Source organism: Platalea leucorodia (assembly GCF_965183815.1).
Source record: "Platalea leucorodia genome assembly, chromosome: 9".
NCBI lineage: Eukaryota > Metazoa > Chordata > Aves > Pelecaniformes > Threskiornithidae > Platalea > Platalea leucorodia.
Genome location: NC_138831.1, coordinates 14724544 through 14745664, shown reverse-complemented (window position 1 = coordinate 14745664; position 21121 = coordinate 14724544). Strand labels below are relative to the sequence as shown.

General features: G+C 46.2%; 1 protein-coding gene across 2 annotated transcripts in view; it reads right to left on the bottom strand.

Moving 5' to 3' along the window:
• The window catches only part of GRM7 (glutamate metabotropic receptor 7), a gene marked incomplete at both ends in the record, with an annotated part of 312840 nt that extends 296036 nt beyond the window's left edge, over window positions 1-16804 (bottom strand). The window contains one exon of one of the 2 annotated variants that reach the window (XM_082321677.1): window positions 16217-16804. In XM_082321677.1, coding sequence (XP_082177803.1) covers window positions 16217-16804 — 588 coding nt within the window. The remainder of the gene's footprint in view (window positions 1-16216) is intronic. The other variant, XM_082321678.1, reaches the window with a different exon arrangement.
• Window positions 16805-21121: the final 4317 nt, after the last annotated feature.

The window sequence follows — 21121 nt, the reverse complement described above, 5'->3', positions numbered from 1 at the left end:
AAGCAGCGGTGAGACTGGTCTGAGCACCCATGGGGGATTCCCAGGTGATGGGAGAGTTACCTGGCCAGTCCCTGGGTACGAACAGGGTCCCTGGGGCTGCTGGGGGGCTCATTTGGAAACCTCGCAGGACTGAGAGCAAGGAGCGTGCAGGAGTAGATAAAAATCACATCTCCATCTTTCCTAGGCTTACACCAAGTACTCATTTGCTAGACTCGGGAGCCAGGTCACGTATTACTTTTTGAAATCAGATATTATCTAATCTAGGCTCAACAGATTTCATATGATGCAAGTTTTTAGAAAGTAAAGCAAGTCCTACAGAGCAGCTGTGTTTTGGCAGTTGATTTCCTCATCACACCTGGCCCAGCCATCAGCAGACCCTCACAGCAGCCAAACAAGGAAAAGTTCCAAGTCTGAGGGAGTTCTTTGTTCAAATTAGGAATAAAAATAAATTTGATAAGGGGAGACATATGAGAGCAGTAACTTTACTCCCACCTGCAGCTAGCTGCCCTGGCTGAGCTCACAGCCCTCCATCCCTAGCACAGCTCAAGGCCCATTAGGACCAATTCCCATCTAAGTGCTATGTACCTTCAAGTCCATTTTCTCCCCGGTTTCTATTTTTAAAATTGCTGTAGCTTGTAAGAGTATTTTCTTCTGTGCAGTGACAGGCTGTCATTTAGCCTGAATATGCCCCTTCCCTAAGATCAGTATCCCAGGTAATTCACTAAGCACAGACGCTTTCCTTAAAGGCTCCCTATAAGACATGCTGTAGGTTTTCAATGGAGTCACTAGGTCCCATAACATCTACAGTCCCAGTGTCACCAGGGGAACACCATGGACCATGAGAAACCGTTCCCAATACAGGAGGGTCAAAGCATCCCTACATTGCCCACTGGTCAACCAAAGTCAACATGGCTTTAGCCATCCCAAAGCAAACTAAGGAATTGACCCTGCAAACATAGACTGTGGGAGAATTATCACTCAAAGAGCATAGGTGCAGTAAGAAGGGTCTGAGTAATTCATTGTAACTTTAATTTTCACCATCAAAACACTCTCCAAAAGACCATCACCAGTTAAAAAAGAAATGTCTTATTAAGTTTTATAGGAACAATCAATATAATGACTTGGTTTTTGCACATAGGCTGGGATAAAATGAAAATGGGAGGAACTGGAAATTTACTTTATTTGCACTTACTGGATTTGACAATCCCCAACCTCTCCAAACCCCAGGTTGCATTTCCAGCCTCCCCAGGTAATGCTGCAATAAACCAGCACTATAGCCCAGACACCATCTTGCCTCTTAGCAAACCACTGTACCACTGAGAAACTTTCAGGATACCAGATATAATGCAAAGCACAAAACTGAGAGATAAAGCAGCAGAAACCTCGGTGCAATTTTATTTCATTAAATAAATGGCATTTTTAATTTGTCTTCATGGAGCACATATTAAAAAAAAATCTCAGTCAACAAATATGACAAAAAGATTCATGAACAGTACAAACACCGTTCAATTGAGAAAGATGGTGTTTTCTCCTATCTGGGTGTTTAAACTATATCTCATTATTTTTGTTATTTTTAATGTGTACCATATTTATTATAATTTAAGTGATAACATTTAACATGCTCTACAAAAACAGCAGGAAAGCCAAAAAGAACAGTTTGCCAGGTTTGCTAGCTCATGGTGCCTTTATAATGGCACAAGAAAAAAAACTTCATTTCATGAACCCAACACCATCTTACCTAAAATTCACCCCGGAGATTAGGATCAACTGTCAGACCAATTTTCCAGACTGCTTAGGAGCGGAGTAAGGAACGGCAGAGGGAGGGAAGAGGGAGAAGCACACACATTTATTGCTAAAAAATTCAATTTGAAAAAGTAACAAAAGGAAAAACAAAGCAATATATATAAATAAACCATTGCATAGAAACGTATATAATAATTTGCCACATAGAGGTACCACAAATCAGCTAGTTTGCCCCATGGAACAATTCATATTTTTGATCAACTGTTACAACTTTTTTCATAGTTTAGAGCATGAATGATACACCTCAGCTACCTTGCTGCTGCAGCATTTACTTGCTAGCTAACATGCAAATGTGCCCTGTTATCCATAAGAGGAGTCCCAAATCTGCTCCAAAGCCAGGCTGCAGCGTGATGGCTGACAGCCCTGCTCTAATTCTGCATGTGGCATTTTCACTGGGGTTGATAAGAGTTTTGAGCCAGGATCAACTGCTGGGTTATGATAATCAGGAAAGAGTTGTTACATATTTAAATATTAAGTACAGGATTACAGCACAGCATAGATGCATGCTCAGAAACAAACATGAGCTTTATTTCACATACGTGCATTCATCATAAATGTAGCCATACAATGCACATTTGAATAAACAATTATTATTTCACTAACAAACAGATGGATTCCTTAGAGAGAGCAGCAAAAGCTCTGCTTGTCTCGAGCAGGACATTTTATAGAAGAGTTATAAGCCTCACTCCTCAGTGCTTTTGTGCTTAGAGGTATTTATTTTCTTCTGAAATGTAAGAAGATTCTTCCTGAGAAAATAAGCACAGGGTTTGGGGGCTTTTTTAATAACAATTTGATTCTCTACCAAAATACATTTATCACAGGTGGGAAAAGCTATATTTGTGATTTCTTTCATTTCTTCATGGATTTAATGCCCTTCACAGTTTACCATATCACAAAAAAAATTCCTAAAGATGGAAAGCTGCCTTTCAGTGGACTTGAGCACCTCTGCCCTGTAGCCCTGCACACCATCCACCCAGTTCCACACTGAGATGTGTTATAGCTCTCAATGTGTTATAGACTTACTTCTGCAGCTGTCCTGGACATCCTCCATAAAGCCTGAAGAAGTCAAGGAGTCATTTCTCCATTTCCATATATCCAGTTTAGCTAATAAAGTGAAAACAAACTGTAACTCCCTAAGGGCTGATGCCATCACGGTTGCTGCAGGCGGATGGAAAATTAATTGTTTTGTATCAACTTCCAGAATCCCATACACTACACAAATCACTTTACCTAAGACACTAACATTCTACTACAAGAAATGTTTTCAAGCATTGGAACAGGCAGGGAGCTCCCAGTTGCCACAGACCTGCTGGGGAATCAAGACATCAAAATAGCCTTTCCTAATTTTGAGAGTCTTTCACTGTAGCAATGGTATACGCACTTTAAAAAGATAATTTCCTTTAAATCACTAATACTCTGAGATTTTGTGTACTGCTGTCAGAAAAACTACAAAACCACAAGAAGTCATTTAATTAATTTTTATTGTCAATATCATTTCTGTGCATTCAAGTACTGCCGCAGAATTACCTTCTTTAAAAATCACTAAAACATCTCTATTAGTGCTGGATTTTATTTCTATAAAAATAACAACTTCCAGCCAAATCTGAGTTGACAGTTTCCCTTTAACTTTTGATTTATTCCTGCCATTTTTTTATTAAATGGGATTTGGCCTTGATCCTACCTATTAGGACTCCATCTTGATGGGATCAGCATGGGAAACAACTCTGGGCATTTAGTCTTGTCTCTATAGCAGCAAGGCACTAGCACAATTAAAACTGGTGGTGATGCTGTCTAGGCTGTTATGAGCTGTCATTAAATTCAAGACAACAGGGGAATTTATTAGCTTTCAGCCATCCATTAGATTAACCTGTATCTTTATTGTTTCATATTCATATTTTTTTTATGCATTGCCATGAGAAATGACCACACACTAAGGGCATCTCAGCATACCTGATGCCCCAAAGATCACAGAACTAGGGAATGTACCCGTTTCCAAAGGGAATAAATATATAGAAGAGAAAGCCACAGTCTCAGCTGGTGTAAGCTGTCAGAGCTCCACCTACACCCATCAGCAGGGAACTTGACCCCAACCACACAGAATCATTTTTTTAAATTGTATAAACCCAGCTGTGCCATCAGCCTTCATTAACCAGGAAGAGGTGGGTGGTCCTCTGGGAAGCCATGGTCCCAATGCATCCTCATGTGAGGGCAGGCAGGGTGAGAAGGGTTATCCCTGCGGGCAGGGATAAAAAAATGCAAGAGAAACAGCAAGTGGAAAAGACACGATAAGGAAGGTAACATTAATAATACTCCTGAGAGGCCTTTCAATTCCATTTTATACACAATAGGAAGGACAGGAAGGTGAGGAGGCAACACACATTGTTCTGGCTGCACCAGCCAAGATGCAAGTTCTGAACTTTGAAGTTTTATGGAGAGAGCAGCACCAAGTGTTGGACACAGCCAGAATACATGTTACAGCACAAGAGAGGTGGTTGTGGACCTGAGTGTCAAAGAAAATTCAAATGCTGAAGGCTGGGAATCAATGGAGACTGTAACACAGTGAATACTAAACTCTGTGTTGTCCTTGAGATACACAGGATACAGGCTGGTATGTGGGATTCGATCAAGTTGCCTTTGATTTACCTTTTTTTTGACATGGAAATTAAGTACTGAAATATATGGGATACACGGGATACACTGTCACAACTCAAGATGAGCATGAGAGATCTATCAAACATCTACAGCCAGTTGAGCTCATCCTAGAAAAAAGATGATCTTTGTTTCACTTTTAAATTAGAGAGTATACGCTTACACCTATCCTCAGTGTTTAAAGTAAGTTACGTGAGGTCTTGTATTACTGGGACTAAACATTAGCAGTCTCTGATAGCACAACTGAAAACAGAAATGTTGATTAAGCTTACTAAGTTGTGTTTATCAAGCAGAGGTACTTAGAAACTAGCAAATGCATGGCTCTCCCAGGATAAAGGGCTATATTCACAGTGAAAAGGGAATTTGCTATCAGACTGGCAGTCGGTCTAGTCAAGCTTTCTTTGGCAAAAGAACTTCTAATACTAACTTATCTGTGTTTATCTCAAGATGTCTAAAAATAAATTTGTGTTAAAAAAAAGTACAGATTTATCACAAAAATAATTTATAAATTTATTTCAAAAGTAAATTTGTGTCAATCTTAGCAGCATTTTGATAGCCCAGTAAACAAGCAGTGGTGGCAGTCGTGGTGTGCGCAAACAGCGCTCCCGGAGTGCCCGCCCCAATGTGTGTGCAGTTTTGGCATGATCACATCAGCTGTGGTGCAACTGGCACCTCTGCATCTCACAATTTGCATTTTATCTGTGATCTTGTATTAAGGAGCTCATCGGTTCTTGTTGCTGGAAACGGAAGCCTGCTGCACTTCTTAAGGCCCAAATCCTCCATTCTCATAGAAGAAAATTTTCTGCTGTCCCGCTCTTTTTGGTATATTGAACATGCCAATAGCTGGCGACGACAATCCTGCAAAGATGTAAATTCCTCTTGTGTCGCCAAGTGCTGCAATAGGTTTACAAAGCAACTGCACTCAGTTTGTGCTGTGCTCAAAAATACCATGCATAAAATTATGAGGCTGAATTTAATGACATTGAAACAAATCTCCATTCTGATGAATGCATAATTACTGTTATTAAAATATTTATGAAATAATAAATTTATTAGAAAATCTTCTGCATATAAGCTTGCAGAATGCTTTACTCTACGCAAATTCTAAAATGGCAGCAGAGAAAACAAACTTGCAAGCCACCAAATCATAGCATTTCCATCTAAGAGAATGTAGGCACAAAGGTCTCCTGAGATCCTGAACCCTCTGTCCTCTCCATCAAAGACACTGAATAGAGAGAATTGGGATTTCATTATTTTCTTCATTTGGAAAATTTTCAGTTCTTTAAACACGGGCTATTGTGGAAGCACCTTCCTGTGGGACTTTTGTTTGGTTGTTTAACACAGGTAGTCTAGACTGGAAACGCACCATTGGGAAAAGACAGAATTTAAAATAACCACTAGTACCCATCCAGACCACTGGAAATTTCAGCTAACATCTCGAGCCTGAATCAGAGAGAGATGGAGTTTCACAAATCCCAGCTGAGTGTATGTTAATCTCGCGGATAAATCTCTCCCACTAAAGCATTTAAAATCTCTACTTTTTGTACCTAACTTCCAGCATAGAAGGGAGAGCAAAAGTCTTGCTTTAGGAAGATATCTATTGCATCTTGTGTTGCACTTAAGCCTCATAGCCTGCTGTGAAAGTACAGTCAAAACAAAACCCGGAAAATTTCCAGCAAAGAGGATAAAAGCTGACTATTAAGAGGGAAAAAAATAGTCTTTCACAGAGGTTGTAGAATATTCTTCAGAAAAGTTTATAAAAGAACTTAGGGAAGCATCTGCTAGGACCAGCCTGGCTATATGGGTCCTATCTCAGATCAGTGATTCACCATGAGTACGGAGAACCACTGCTGAAGGCAGCAGGAACCACGCCGATAACCTCTGCCCCCAGAAATCAGGAGGGGAGCACATGAGGGGCCAGAGCAGGAGGTCAAGGGGACGGTACCCGGACAAAGGGATGCCTGAAACTGTCCAAGCGAATCAGCCAGATCCTTGTCCAGCTTGCTGCCTTCCCACCAACATCAGCCAGTGCTGGAGCATCCAAAGAAAACGCTGGAAAATTGTGCTAAGTGTGTGTTTCTGTCCTCCACAATCTTTGATTTATAGTCCTATTTATGTATGGGCACTCTTCTAAGAAAAGTTAGGATTAGGGCCTTCATGTAGACTAGTAATAGATGGCTGCTATAAAAATCACATGCAGGGATCTATATTCACTTTTACACCACCATTTCTGTAACTATATTTGGTTTATGAACAAAGAAGATGACTTTTCCAGCTAGCCCTGGAAAGCATGTATAACCATGTGACGATCAACTTTTTTACATTTCCAGTGATAAGGAGTGTTTAAAGACAGCACAGAGCTTGGCTCGCGCTTCAGCTCCCATCAAGGCTGCAGCATTGACAGTGGCAATGCTCACTCGTTCCACGGGGCTCGTATCACTGAACCCCACCAGCTGCAGGCACCCCAAGCAGCGCTGGGCTGTTTGCTACATCCTGCTATCGGCCACAGAAATGTGAAATCTCTAAGGAAGTAAGTGGAGATACGAGTTTGTATCAACCCACCTGAGGAGAACCTGGATCAGAGTCATTTTTCAGGACAACTACAGCTTAAGGTTTTGGCTTTGTCAGCAGTTGTTATACCTGCAAGTGAAAAGCCCGAAACAGCTGTAAAACTGTAAGAGCAAATTTTCAGGGCATATCTACAGCAGGCAGGGGAGCACAGGGACCACACCAAAGCCAGGTCCAGATTATCTGGCTTTTGAACTGGAAGCAGTAAAGCAACTCCAGGAAGGCACTGCCCTTCGGCTAGGGCGAGCAGCCCCATGCCAGTTACCTGCCATGTGACATGCCGACCGGGCTGTGTCCTCCCTGGGACTCCTGTGTCACCACCTGGCACTGAACAGGGCTGTGCAGATACCAGACTTGACCTTGGCTGCTTCCCCTACCAGGGCAATGTGCTGCACAGTGACCACTCTCAGCTTCTCCACCCCAACCTTGATTCTCCCTTTGATCCATCAGAGCAGCCTCTAGGCAGAGACCAAGGTGGCAGGCACATGGCCAGTAGCCTGCCACAAAGGCAAGAGCCACCACGGCCCTGTTGTGCATCCCCTCTGCCCATGCCAGGGTCCAGAAAGCCGCCCCAGCTGCTGTCGGGGGAAGACCTGAGGCTCCTGCCGATGGGAGGAGAGGGAGAGCTGGTCCCGCAGAGCATCCTCCTTCCAGCACCCTCTCACCCTGCACGAGCTGCACACTGACCTCTCCACACTCTTCCCGCTGTTTTCCATCACGGTTTCTGCCTGTCCTCCCTTCACTTGCTTCCCAGGTAGGAACAGCCAAGCCTGAACACAACCCATTGACTGTATTGCTGAATGCCGTTGAGGTGGCTCTGTATTACTTAAACACGTCTTTTCTCTATTAATCAGACATCATTGATTCTTTTGAGTCCTAACATCACAATAATGCGAGACAGACAGAATCGAAAAGCCAAACAAGCAGGTGACATGGCTGTCAGCACACTGACAGCAGCAGCAGGCAAGAAAAGCGGAGGCATGCTCCATCCTGTCCTTGCCCACCATGGCCCAGCACTGGTGCCTGCTCTCCCCTTCCCAGCCTTATCCCTGAGCAAGATGTTAAAAGACAGGTCACTTATGTTTACAGCATAAATATCTACAAAAAAAAAATTTTTATATGTATGCAAGTATATATATATTTTTATATATATATAAAAAACACCTACATACAGAAACATATTCATAGACATGAAGCAGAACCATCATCACAATGAAATCTTGCAGCCCAAGACTTCTCCTGTCTCCCCACAGGTCAGGCTATCCTTTTAACAAAAATAGAGCTATTTGATGTGCCCTACATGTGAAAAGATTTTATCTGTGCCACACCGGGCACAGATATCGGCATCATGGCATTAGGAAGGGAAGGTTTCCCAAGTCTGCCTTCTCTTCCCATTTAAGTCAGAGTCAAGGTAGTCTGAGTGCTTCACATGATCTCAACGCAAGGAGAAAGGCAATCTCTAATTAGGAGCACTTCACAGGGGTTTGGGCATGCTTGCCAAGTTCATTTAAAAGTACTTGGAAGTGAGGCATTGGCTTGCATTACACCGTCAGCCAAGGAACAAGAGGATATATACTTTGCAACACACTCGCATACATACAGCATGCTAACACCTCTCCCAAACATCGCAAATGACACAGCAAAAGCAACACTTATCACAATATAGACTAAATTAGAGGGAAGTTGGGCAATACTGCTGGAGTTACGGTTTCTCTGGAAATGTAACACCACCACTTGTTAAATTTTGTCAAATGGAGGCACTTGCCCCCTGGAGAAGGAGTGAGACCTCGATGTGAAGGTCTCGATAGCCACCCCGCTGTAGGCGTGCTTGGGGTGCACCATCCTGCACCCTGCCACCGGGTCTGTGTGTACACAGTGCCGGCAAGGGCTTTGTTACAAAATACAGCACATGGGAGCCCAGAGGCGGCCCCTCAGTACCAGTTCCATCATGCTCAGCAGCCCCCAAGCTGCAAAAAAAAAAAAAAAAAAAAAAAAAAAAAAAAAAAAAGTGCCACGGCAACCTCTGCTATGCTGTCTGTGCAGGTGTAGCACGATGGCCCTATGACATGGGGCACAGAAATTAAAGAGCTTTTAGACCATTCCTACATATTAATTTCTGTCATTTGAAGTCTCTCTTCCTGATGTAGTACAATTGCATGGAAGATCTATGCTAGCTCTGCAGGTATGAGAGTTTCTCCAGCAAGGTAAAATGCGTGATGACTGTGCACAAGTGACCAGTGGCCTGAGGCAGGGCAGGGCTACCATATTTTAGTGGTCCATAATTGGACTATGCTTATTCTCAGCTAAATTGGTGATGATTCAGAGTACCTCTCCTGCCTTCAGCAGAAGAGCTTTATAGGACCTTGTGAATCATCTGTAACAAGGAAGGCTTTAGAAATACTTGTTTTCTTCAGATTTCTCTCTGCCTGGATACCCACTCCACCACACTAATGACCTGACTATATTGGATTCCATGCTCTCCAAACAGCCTTAATTACATGCTTCGTATCTTCCAATATTATGATAAAATTCATCACAGCCCTATGTCTGGGACAGTCAGCATTGTCACTCATTGAGATTAATCTGAATATCACTATAAATAGAAATAACAACATCTGATATTACGATGTGGAGTATTGTGTTGGATGGTTTTAATGCCTCCAAGCAAAACTCATTTAATAGAATAAAATACGTAATATAGTACATGTAGTTTTACAGTATTAGTGTTATGAGATTCAAAACAAGATCAATATTTCTTTCATAAAAATTAATGCCTTAAAATGATCCCTCCATTTGTCATTCCAAAGAGGTGACCTTATTTCATTTCAAAGAGTAAATTGGGAATTGCACAAATGTACTTGCTGAATATATGCTTTCACCGTACAAGCTGACACGTTCTAGCATCCCGCTGTGCTGCCCCCCACACCATCCCCAATTATCTGCTAATCCTTTGCTCATATAAGCACCATCATCCCTCTCTGTCTCTCTCCATGGGCAAGCATCGCTCTCCTGGCAGAGCCAGTCTTCTTCCACATGACCCTTTGCAGTCCCTTCTACCTAATGTCTACAGGGAGATGCTCAAAAATAGATTAAGAGCTGAGATTATTGCTAATATTGAATTTTGCCTTGTCAAGAAAATGAATTTTACCTCCAAAACACCATGTTCCAGAAAAATATATTCATAGCACCTCCAACCTCCCATTAGCAACTCCACATGGAAACATGTGAATTCTTGAAGCAAGGATTTTCCTTTACTTTTGATTCATGCAGAGGAAGTAAGATTCCACATTTATTAACTATAGCCTAATATTTCAACAACAATACAGTAGAACGGCATGGCTCAGCTTGTTGACATGTATTAGGTGCATCAGTAACAACAAGGACAAATATTTAGAGGCTAATGAAAATGAAAGCTTGCTCAGAAACACAAAAGCCATCTTTTGAAAAGAGGCAAAGAACTGAAGTTTACTGTTTCCTATTTTTAGCTTTTTGTTAAATTTTCTATGGGAGTCTAACTGAAAAATGCATAGTTTTCCTGAAATATCTTTTAAAAAAATGAATCATTAATCCACTTCCTAAAACCAGTATTGACTTATTAAATGTTAGAATAGGAAAATGTAATAAATTGGTAATGAGTTCAAAATATATTAGCATCTAGAGAAAAATAGTGCTAAAGTACGTTAGTTTTCTTCCCAAACACCAGTGATAAACCAAGAGTCCTCCCATGGCAGGTACATTGCAGTAAATTAAATTGGCCATTTACTACCATCTCATTAAGTCAAATTCAGCAGGAGGGGTGTCAGCATGAACCTTTGGCTTTGCACCCAGAACCTATACAAATGGAAACCTTTGGGCCTATATCCCATATTACTGCAGGAAACAAAGAAAGGGGGAGAGAGGGAGGAACAATCAGTTTTCAAATACTTTTGCTGTAGAGTGAAGGAGTTTATAGGAACTGATCAGATGAGCAGCACAAAATTGATTAAAAAACAAACACTTAAGAAGCTTCTCTTGAAATCATGGGATCACACATTCTGTAAAGCGATTCTCATACAGCCCTCATCCTTCTTCCCCGTGACCATGCTGCAAATCCAGCAGGAAGAAGCACTGATGACTGCCGAGAGCCAAATTTAATACCCTCAAGCCAGAAGCTGAGACAGAACCACAATCTCCATCGATATCAGTCACAGCACCTCGAACGTTGCAGCTCAGCCAGCCACAGCTTGGTGATGCAGGCGGCTACCACCACTTTGGCAAAGAGGATATCCTCACTCGGAGAGACTTGGAAAATGCAAACCCTTTTCTAAGAAAAAAGGAGCATCCAACTCAGAGCTGCACTTTTAAGCTGTATTCCTTTCCAAATAATCACATTTCTACTGGCTTCATTGTGTCTAGAGCAGAAGGCAGGATTGCAACTTTCATCTTTCTCATTTAGTACGAAGGTGCCCACAGAAGGAAATATAGCCGCAAGCTCCCAAGGGCTATAAGGGGCATTTCAATTTACACTCCCCATCTCATTGTACTCCTTCATCCCATGCTGGTTTCTAAACAGTTCCCTGAAGGGGCTTGGTAACGCACCCCTATGGGCCACAAGAACCATCACTGATAAAGGAAAAAAGGTATTTAGACAAGAAAGAACGATTGTTGATTGACTATTTAAAATTACATCCACTGAGGACAGAAACCTGAAGCAGTAATTAGTTCATTAGTAAAGCTTGTAATGAGAAGTCTGTAGTTCTAAGGGAGTCCAAAAATTAGTTTTCCAGTATAAAAAAAGAAATCAATGTGCTGATATTCCCCATATTGCATGGTTCTACTCCCAGAAAATATGAACCAGATGAAACATTTGGCAATTTTTTTCAGCATAGTTATTGAATTTAATGGAGTTAAATTTGTAAGGAAAGCTATGACACTATGAAATAACGATATTTTTTACAATGCAAAACTAGCAGTCTAAGAACATATTGCCCTGAACTCCCTGATGCTTTTGGAAACAGCTTTCCAAATTGTTTCTGTTTTATTTTTAGAACAGATATTTAATTTACAATCGGCATACTATTTATTGGCATGCTCTAATAGAATTGTGTTTTGAAAAAGTCACTGTATTTGACATACTTGAATATTTATGCATTTATATCTCCACGGTCCACCACACATTATATTATCCCTTCTGTTTCATTAATCTGAGGACCCGCAGCAAAGACGCAGGCCCTTGCTGCTGGGCAGCACACCTGCCCCACTCAGCCCTGCTCCTGAAGTTCACAGTTTAACAGTCCCTCCCTGTCCAGGACAGGGATGGGGCACAACCCCGAGGAGAAGACGAGGTCTTCTCTACAGAAGGACATAGAAAGGGCTGTCTCACATTAACTCCTGCCAGGGCACTCGCATCTCTGCTTCTGAAGAGGATGAAGTTAAATGCAAAAATAAAGCATCCAGCTGAAGGCACCCGCAGCTTGACCCCTTCCGAGGTGAGCCATTGCCAAACTGGAGAGACCTCGTCTGCGTTTTCTTCAAAAGTGAGTCAAACATCCAACTGTGCTTCAGTACGTCTCAGGTGTGGGGTCTAACTTGCTCCTGAAGATGGGACCTTGATGCGCAGCTGGGATGCTCTTCAACATTTTAACTGAAATAACTCACAGAAGGTCCCACACAAAGTTCATGGCAATGACAGATATTGAACCTGGGTGTAAAGCCTCCCCCTTCCGCTAAACCCTGTGCTTGTGCAGGGCAGTTGCATCGCTCATTAGTTGTAATTTTCAAAGAGAAATCCTCACATACTTGGCCTTAGGAGACACAGTGCCCTCATTGGCAATTCCTGTGCCCACTTCCAATGCATCGACACGTCCTCTGTGACTCAGAGAGAGCAATGACCCACTCTGACTACGCCTGCGTCTCAGCAGCCCTGACAGCTTCGCTCCATCAGCATGAGCACGTCAGTCAAAGGCAGGCAGAGTCGGGGTTATGGCTTCTCCTCGCTCCAGCAGCAGCTGTGCACAGCTGGGACTCGGTGCCATCCCCACAGCTCCAGGGAAAATCCCCTCGCCCCAAGTATTCCCATCATCTTTTATTGAAGGTGCAATTCAGGGATAAGTGGGGAGAGAGATACAGAGGCAGGGGGAGGGACTTTTGCTTTCATCACACAGGAAAAAGCCCAAGTCTAATGCAGATCCTTCACATCATCTTTTACAAAAGGAATGCTTCTACAAAACTTCAAACAGTAATTACATGGATGAATTCAAACCAGAGGACCTCAGTACTGCTTCCCCCTGCTTATCCACCTGTTGGGATTAGCTGAAGATGCTCCCAAACCTCTGTGCTAGATTGGGAACAGACAGGTGAGCTGCATGGAGAGAGATCCTAACTTCACCTGCAGAGAGGAAGATGAATAGCCTAAACTTACCCATCCTGGAGAGAAAGCCCCTTAAGCATCAGTAGCTGGCTGAGGAAACCTCATTGTGCTTTGTATGGGTTATACATGTATTTCCTCCCTACATTAAGGTAGAGTACAAATACTTCCCTTCCAAGTTATTGTCAGAGAAATGTAAACACTAGTGAGTAAGATTTCTTTGTAGAGGCCTCCACAGATGAAAACAGTTTTCATCTACGAGGTTAGTGAAAAGCCAGTTTGGGCAAGAACATAAGTGTTCAAGAGCCATTCACCCACCCTTCACCACTGCCACAGTCAGTAAAACCTACAGTGACCCACGAGGAGCAAGCTGGCTGCAACAGCTCATGCATTTGAGAAAGTATTTAGGTTAACAAGTTTTTCACGGTTGGGTAGTTGGTTGTTTTTTTTCTTCCCGATAACTTATAGCTTCTCACCCACCGCCACGTGACAGTACTTAGTTGCTTAACAAGTCCAGTTCTCCTCCTTTCTCTGAAAATAGTTCGTTATTTCTTACTTCTCTCTTGCTGGGACATGTTCTGAACTGTGTTTTGAAGGAGGAGAGGAAAATAGGGAACAGTTTTATTGCATGAAAAATCTGCTTAAAGAAGGCAGAACCGAGCCGTAAAACACATATTCAGTAAAATCTCTCTCAGTATGTACCAGTTCCCGCTTTCTGAATGATTTGGTTAAAAAGCAATTTTGAACAGATGCTTAGTCACAATTCATTAAAATATTTAGATTTATATAAATATCTCTACATGCAGTAACTGCCCAAATGTCTTATTTTCTGCAAACTCCATTACGTAACCTATCACCAAAGATTTTGCAGGTATTGTGGCATTATACAAAAGGCTCCCAGTGCCCAGGATTTCCTTCTGAGCGAGATCTCAGTACAGAGTGCCCAGGATTTGCTCTTGAATGAGATTCAGTAGAAAACAGCTGGGTAATTTCAGTTTACTGGCTGGTGGAAGTCTACAGCAGATCAGCAGCGTCTGCTGAACCAGTACTTCAGCAGAACTTCAGCACCACTCGCATCCCTCCAAGCTTCTCAGCTCCAGCTCAAGCAGAACATGAGATCATCTGTTTTGCAGCCCAGGAAGGGGTGTTTGTAATGCAAGAAGTCTCGAACAGAAATAAGTATAGTGTACCTAGCGATGCCAAGCTTGCTCGCACACACAAGTGGGGCTGCCTTCTCGGAGGCAGCATTTCAGTACAAAGACCCTCATGTTAAAGCCACAGAAATTGTTAGAGATTCAGTACACCGCTGAATCCAGAAGCAGTACAAGTCGCATTTTAATTTGCCAAGAGGGGGAGGCGAGGAAGAAAAACAAAACCAGATCCTTAATGTTCTTTCAGGAAAATGGACAGGACCGAGTCCGGCTGGGCAGTGCAAAGGGCAGTGATGGGAGAAGGCACATCGCTCCATTTGTCTTGCATGTGACGGCCGTATCTGGCCCCAACAGCCAGATGGGAATAAGGAGTAACGACGACTGCTGACAGCACAGAGTGGATTTGCCGTGAAAACCTCACAAGTTTCCAGCTGGGAAAAGCGGGGGATCTCTCCGCCCGCTGCACAAAAATAAAAATAAACCCCACCACCACCTTCCGCATGCGAAGGCGTAGGATAGGAAGCGAGAAACTCCGCTGCTCACGATGCATCTGGTGGCGGTTCTGTCGCTGTCGCTGCACCCGCGATCGCTGCCGAGGAGCACCCGGTGCTCGCTGCCGGGCCCCGGAGGCTTCACCCAGCGCCCCGGGGGGAACCCCTCACCCCCGGGCCGTCCCCGCCGGCGGCCCCCGACCCCCGCTGCCGGGGAACCAAACCTCGGCTCAGCCCCGGACAGATGCGCTCTCCCGGACCTGGGGCGCCGGCGAAGGGCAGGAGGATGCAGCCGCGGGGCACGACAGGTCTCCGTGCCCCGACAGTCAGGGGGGCTGAGCGCCGGCGCCGAGAGGGGCACGATCGCAGCGAGCCCTGGGGCGGGGGGGCAACGGAACGGGCAGGTGCTGCAGCGCATCTCCCCCGCACACGCACACACACGCACGGTTCTTTAATCCTCCGGCTCTGCTCAGCCCTCGGCGCTTGCGGGAGCGGAGCGGCGCTCCCGGGCTGCAGCCGGAGCCCGGCCAGCCACCCCCAGCCCCCGGGACGGCCGCGCTGCCCATCCCCTCCGCCGCCTCCGCCCAACCGAGGGTCTGGGCTGGCTCCGTACCCTCCGGGAGGGCAGAGGGAGCCCGGCCCGAGCCGGCCCCGGCAAGCGGCTGGGTGCATGGAGTTGTCCAGCGCAGCCCCGTCTCCGCCAAGTGCCGCCGGGGAAACCCCCCCCGACCCCGGGACGCGGGCGGCTGCGGCGCTGCCCGCACCCTGCCCTCGCACGGCGCGGAAATTTCATGCGCGAAGCCCGTCCCGGCCGTGCCCCCCGCTGCCTTGCGCCCGCATCTCTGCCGAGCCATATTTCTCTCTAATGCAAACCCATCTCAAACACCGCCTTTTTTTTTTTTTCCTTCCTCCTTTCCCTTCACGGATTGCTTCTTGCAAATGGGGCGATTAATCCAGAAAGTGCCATGCACCGTGGAGAAGGGAGACGGCGGAGGATGCTGAAACAGAGAGGGTGGCTGGGAGGGAAACAAGATGCTCCGGAGGGGAGGCAAATGAAGCACCTGAAGGGGCACGGACGGAGTTCAAAGCGGCGGGCAGCCGCGGGCGGCTCCACCGCCCGTCCCCGGCGGGCAGAGCCCCGCGGCACGGCCCGGCCCGGCCGGGAAGGAGCTCCGCGACCCGCCCGGCCCGGCGCCGCGCAGCCCTACCTGGAAGAGCCGGAGGATGTTGGCCACCATAATGGACACCGAACTTCCCGACGCCCCGATCACTCCAACTACTTTTTCCGGCTTGACGAACACGGGCGGCTCCCCGTTGGTGCACCTCACGTCGGAGGTGTCCTTCTGGATGAGAGCCTGGACGAAGGTGAGGGACTGCTCCAGCGCGTAGGTGTCTCGAGAGCAGGTGTCCAGGATGCGTGCGCCCAGCGTGACATTGGGCAGCAGGTCCGGGTCGCTGTTGATCTGGTCCAGGGCGTAGAGCATCGCCTCCAGCCTGTGGATGCCGTTCTCCTTCTTGATGTCCCCGCAGGGGACGCCCGGGGGGCCCTTGGCGTGGACGGGGAAGAGGCCGCCCAGGGTGATGTCCCCCTCCAGCCGGATGGAGTGGGGCGCGTACATCTCCTGACCCTGGGCCGCCTCCGAGAGCAGGAACTCCAGCAGGCAGCACGGCAACTTCATCAGAGTCAGGAGCCGCAGGAGCCTGCCCAGGCGGACCATGGTGCTGCCGCCGCCGCCGCCCGGGCGATGCCCCGGGCGATGCCCCGCGCTCCCGCCCGGGCTCCCCTGCGCCTTCATGCAGCCCGGAGGGGCCGGGGCGGCGGGGCCGGATGGGCGGGGGGGGGGGGGGTCGGCCGCTCCCGCCCGCCCTGGCCGCGGCTGCCACCGCGGCGCTCCGCGGCAGCACGGCACTGGGGAGCCGCGCCGCGCCGCTACCGCTTTAAATGGTGGCCGGTCCTCTCCGCCTCCCGCCCCCTCCGCCGCCCCGCCCGCCGCCGCCGCTGCGCAGGATGCGGCCGCGCCGCCTGAGCCCGGGCCGGGGATAGGGATGGAGACGGAGCCGGGCGGCGGCCCCGGCCCCGGCCCCTCCACCAGCCCTGCCCCGGGCGGGGGGCGCTACAGGTGGTGCGGGGGCCGGACGGACCCCGACGGCGCCGGGGAAGGGGAGAGCCGGGGCAGCCCCCCTCCCCGGGGCCGGATCTGGAGCGCAGCGGCAGCGGCTGGGTGTCGCCGCCGGGGGCCGGAGCCGGGCGCGGGGGTGCGCGGCTGCCCGCGCCTCGGAAGCAGCCGCGAAAGGCGCCTCCGTGGGGGGACGCCCGCTCAGCCCCACTGGAGCATCCTCCTCCTCCTCCCGGCGGGGAAGCGGAGCGGAGCCTCGGGCAGCGGGCGCCCCCAGCTAGCGGGGACCGGCAGTGCCGGCGCGGGCAGCGGGGCGAGCTGGGACCACAGCGGGGCCCGGCGGGCGAGTACAGCCAGCGCGCCAAAGCCTGCCGCCCAAGTGCAGGAGCATTGTAGCAAGCCTACTGCATCAAAAACAGTAATCCGGATTTTGACATAGAAAAGAGATCCTCCTCCCCACTAAGGTGGGTACCAATGGAGCCAGTAAGGAGGAGGAGGAGTTTGAATGTAACCCCATACTCCCAAAACCAAAGTAATGCAGCTGATCTTGTTCTATTTTACGATCTCCAGACCCATTTTTGTTTGGCATGCCGAGATCTCAAGGATGCCGAAACATCCTGGTTTTGTTCCCTTCATCCCAAAACTATAATATCCAAGGAGATGACACCTGTTGCCATTCCCTGCTGACCAGCAAATCCCTGCCCTGTCACATTCCCAATTCAAGAGTAATGCAAAATACATCTCTGACACCTGGTTCCCCCCAGACCAAGGATATTTTTTTTGAGACAACCTTTAATTCCTTCTTCATAAACACCAGATCAAGTAAAGCTGCTCTTCATCATTTGGCCCGTATCACACACTGGACAAGCAGCACCCGATGTGTAGTGGTTCAGCCTGCCTAGTCCAGCTACAACTCTGAAGTGTAACTCTCTAATAGACAGGTACAGTGATTGCTTAATTTCCAACACATGAAGTCAGAGCAACACAACTGTTACTGTTGTAACAGTAAAAAACATCAGTAAAAACTGATGGTTTTTATCTGTTTCAGCCTAGCCAATTTTTATGTCACAATACTGAAATGTTGCAGCACGACTAGTCTGGCAGACACAAGTGGGTGGCTTTGGTGGTCAGGTCTTGACTGAGATGGAGCTGGCTAGGGGTTAGTGACACAGCTTCCAATAGTTATTAAGGCATTTTAACACCTTAAAAGCTCTGTGTTTTTTAAATCGTGTCCTTACCATATTTTTCAGATTTTTTTTCTTTCCCTTGTACATTGGTTCTCTGTGTCCACTTGTATTTGGCAGAAGTTACTACAACCAGGTTTCCCAACTGGTACCACCATGACCAGAGAAGGCATATGCATGTTCCTTGGTGAAAGGAGAGGTTTGGAGAACAGCAGCAGTACTGGACAGACGTAGCAGGTCAGAGGATTTTGCAGTAGGGCCGGGACGTAACAAGCATAAATAACAATAAAAGCAGCTGGCGTTCTCCACTAGAAATTATATTTTTGGGGCTTGGGACCAAAATTTAGTTTTTCCATGGACTGAAAACATCGTAAGAGATTATTTCATTGTAATTTGGGTATCATGATCCAGCTTGTGCCGTCACCCAGGCCTTGTTGTTTGTCATTGCTGTTCATCACTGGATGAAAGCAGAGCCATGCTTTCCTGAGAGACCTGCACTTGTCCACCACCATCATCCTGAGTGGAAAGTTCACATGCAGGACGGGGCACACACATGCGGAGGGGGTTCACAGACGCTGGTGGCTTGGCTGCTGCCGCCCCACAGCCCCAGGGTCAGACACCCACTCCTCTTCCAACCTCTGCCAGTCGAGCTGCAGCCTACGCAGTGACCATTTACCATCACGTGATGCCCACGCACATCTTAACTCTTTATGTCAGTTCATCTGCTGCACAGTGTAAGTGATTTCCTTCTCAGCTATTCCTTGGTAACATCAGCTCCATCCCCCCTTTTAAACCTGAATGTGCGCAGTTAAAGTGTAAGCTCTTCAGCATTTATTTACCTCTTGCCCACTTCAAGCTCCTCTCTGAGAATCTTAGCTGTATTTATTATTATTAAAAAGATCTGACTCTAGTGGTTGTAGAGAAGAGTTTGCAAGCATGACTCAAGTTTGTCTTAAGTGCTCAAGATTCAGAAAGGATGCAAATATAAGTAATCTTTTCTAATAAATCTTTTTTTTTGCAGGAAGCTATGTCATGATTTTGAATGCTTCCTCTCTTTATTTTTTTCATTTGGGAAAATCTGGAGTTACGTTCAACATGTTTGTCCTCTCAAAATTACAGAAAACCGATCTGCTGTCTACTTCATCTTCCTTTTCCTCACACCCAGCTTTACCTAAAAAATTAGTCTACATATTCCACACCAGATTCCCTAAGGGAACCTAGAAAATGACACAGTTGATCAAGGCGGACCCAGGTCCATCCTAGCCCAATACCTTGTCTTGGAATAGCAGCAGATGTGTCAGAAGAAAAGGCAGGAGCTCTGCAGTATGCAGATGTCTTTAATCTGTTCCTACCATAAGTCTCATCCTGGTCTCTCATATATAGAAATTGGTTTAAGCCCTGAAGCATGAAAAATTATTCTAATTACATTACAAAAATTGATATAGTTAATCATTACTCTGGATATTCTTGATATCCATAAAAGTGCCCAGTCCCTCTTCCACTCTTGCTAAGTACTTGGCTTCAGTGGCTTCCCATGGTAATGAGTACCACAGTTTAATTGGACATCGCCTAAAAAAAACCTTGTTTATCATTTTTCAATTTCCTGCTTTTTAAGTTTAACTCTTAAAATAGCCAGTAATCTCCCTTTCACCGTACCTGATCCCCATCCGCTATGTGCAATCAGCTACGTACATTCAATCTGGTCCTCTCAGACAAGAAACTAAATATAATAGCCTGTGCATCTGTCACTGCCATATTTTACTTTGAAGAAGCATTTCATTTTAGTTTGGATTACTGAATACCTGGAGGTGAGACAACACTGACTAAATACCACCATGAGCGTATCACACCTGCGCTGCGTAACAGCCCATATCCCACTGAACCTAAAAAAATCCTCTCCTCACTTACGGCCCACCAGAACAGCTACACTAAGTGGGTTCAGTGAGCAGTTCCTGAGCAAAAATTAGATTATGTCCACTCAAAACTGATCTCACCCACTCTTAAAGCCATCAGTGAGAATTTTGAGTTACGACATACTAAATCATGTTCAAGTTGTAGCCCTAATCTGAAATGACTCCCAGAAAGCAATGTTATTACAGTAAAACAGCATTTTATGTATTTAATGGGAATATTGACAGAAGCATATGGGAATGGTGGGAAAGTCATTTCAATGTGACGTTTTGTGTTTCACTTCACAATTAGTCATTCTTGTTATTATATCAAATTCCCAGCACAAGTCACTCGCTAAGTTCCCAGAACCTGGTGAACGCTTTCTTTAGATGTCCTGGTTCAACCGCGAGAGCACTGCGCTCACACCAGCACAGGCTGTAGACTTCCTGTGATAAGAACGAAGCTATTCTATTTTTCTCACCCAAAGAATGACGTGCAGGGGAGGTCGGCATTGGGTTTTGATGCGCGTGAGCACTATTACCCCTCGCTGTAGGACCAGGCACCCAGAAGCCAGAAGCCCACCCACGCTCCTACCGCCCACGAGCGCACTTCCCCTGCCTGCATGCTTCCCACACTCCATCTCCTCCAGTGACAGTTTGCTTCACAAAAAAAACCAACAAAACAAAACAAAATGAAAAAAAAAAGAAAAAAAAAAAACAAAACCCAAGCCTGATCTTTTTAGCAAGAGAATTTGTTTAGAAGTAAACAGTGGTTAAACACATCCAAAAGCATATTCAAAAATATATCTTAACTTGTCTGTCAAATAAGATCATGGATTGAGCCAAATTGTTACTGGATAAGCAAAGATTTTGCCAGAAAGAAATCAGCATCATAGCTGGCATCCTTCAGGGGAGCTACGCAA